We start from the raw sequence: 875 nt of genomic DNA, 5'->3' as shown, positions 1-875 counted from the left end.
ACTGACAGCCCTAATATATATATATATATATATATATATATATGTATATATATTATTATGATATATTATTATTAAAATGACTATTAGTTTTATATATTCACTATTACAAAAGCAAAAACAAAATGCAGAATGCTTGTCTACAATAAAATAAAAAACAACTCAGTAGGCAAGCTCAGTAGAGACACTATACCTAAGACAAAAAAGGAAACAAACCTTGAAATACTGCGTCCCTTTTTGTTTGACTAAATCAGCACGTTCCAGTTTCTCTTTTAGGTCCATTTCCCAGGATTCTTTGGCCTGGGAAAACAATATGAGGAATTATTAGGCTTTCTAGATTTTCTGTTGATTCTGTCTATGACCATTAGAGGGCACACTTTAACTGTATTATGGGATTTTTTAAAAACTTTTTAAAGGGGTCATATGATGAAATTTCAAGTTTTCCTTTCTCTTTGGAGTGTTACAAGCTGTTCGTGATAAGAGATAAGATAAGATCCCTAAAGTTGCAAAGACTAAAGTCTCAAACCCACAGAGATATTCTATTTAAAAGTTAAGACTCGCCCATGCCCTCCTAAAACGCCTCGTATAAACACGCCCCCAGAACAAAAAGAATAGAGAAGCTAGTGTTAGTTTTTTTTTTTTTAAAGGGGTCATATGATGAAATTTCAAGTTTTCCTTTCTCTTTGGAGTGTTACAAGCTGTTCGTGATAAGAGATAAGATAAGATCCCTAAAGTTGCAAAGACTAAAGTCTCAAACCCACAGAGATATTCTATTTAAAAGTTAAGACTCGCCCATGCCCTCCTAAAACGCCTCGTATAAACACGCCCCCAGATGTCTACGTCACTGTGTGGGAAGATTTGCATAACGCCGCCCAAAT

At 34.3% G+C, this 875-nt stretch overlaps 1 protein-coding gene across 1 annotated transcript in view; it reads right to left on the bottom strand.

The window, feature by feature from the left end:
* LOC107667344 (peptidyl-prolyl cis-trans isomerase FKBP5-like) overlaps positions 1-875 on the bottom strand; it is an 18,980-nt gene that overhangs the window by 6,631 nt on the left and 11,474 nt on the right. The window contains exon 8 of the mRNA XM_016458971.1: positions 214-297. Within this exon, the coding sequence (XP_016314457.1) occupies positions 214-297 (84 nt within the window). The remainder of the gene's footprint in view (positions 1-213; positions 298-875) is intronic.

The sequence above is a fragment of the Sinocyclocheilus anshuiensis genome, unplaced genomic scaffold (genome assembly GCF_001515605.1).
Source record: "Sinocyclocheilus anshuiensis isolate Anshui unplaced genomic scaffold, SAMN03320099.WGS_v1.1 scaffold964, whole genome shotgun sequence".
Classification (NCBI taxonomy): domain Eukaryota; kingdom Metazoa; phylum Chordata; class Actinopteri; order Cypriniformes; family Cyprinidae; genus Sinocyclocheilus; species Sinocyclocheilus anshuiensis.
Note: the sequence above shows the minus strand (reverse complement) of the source record. Positions and strands in the feature narration are given on the sequence as shown.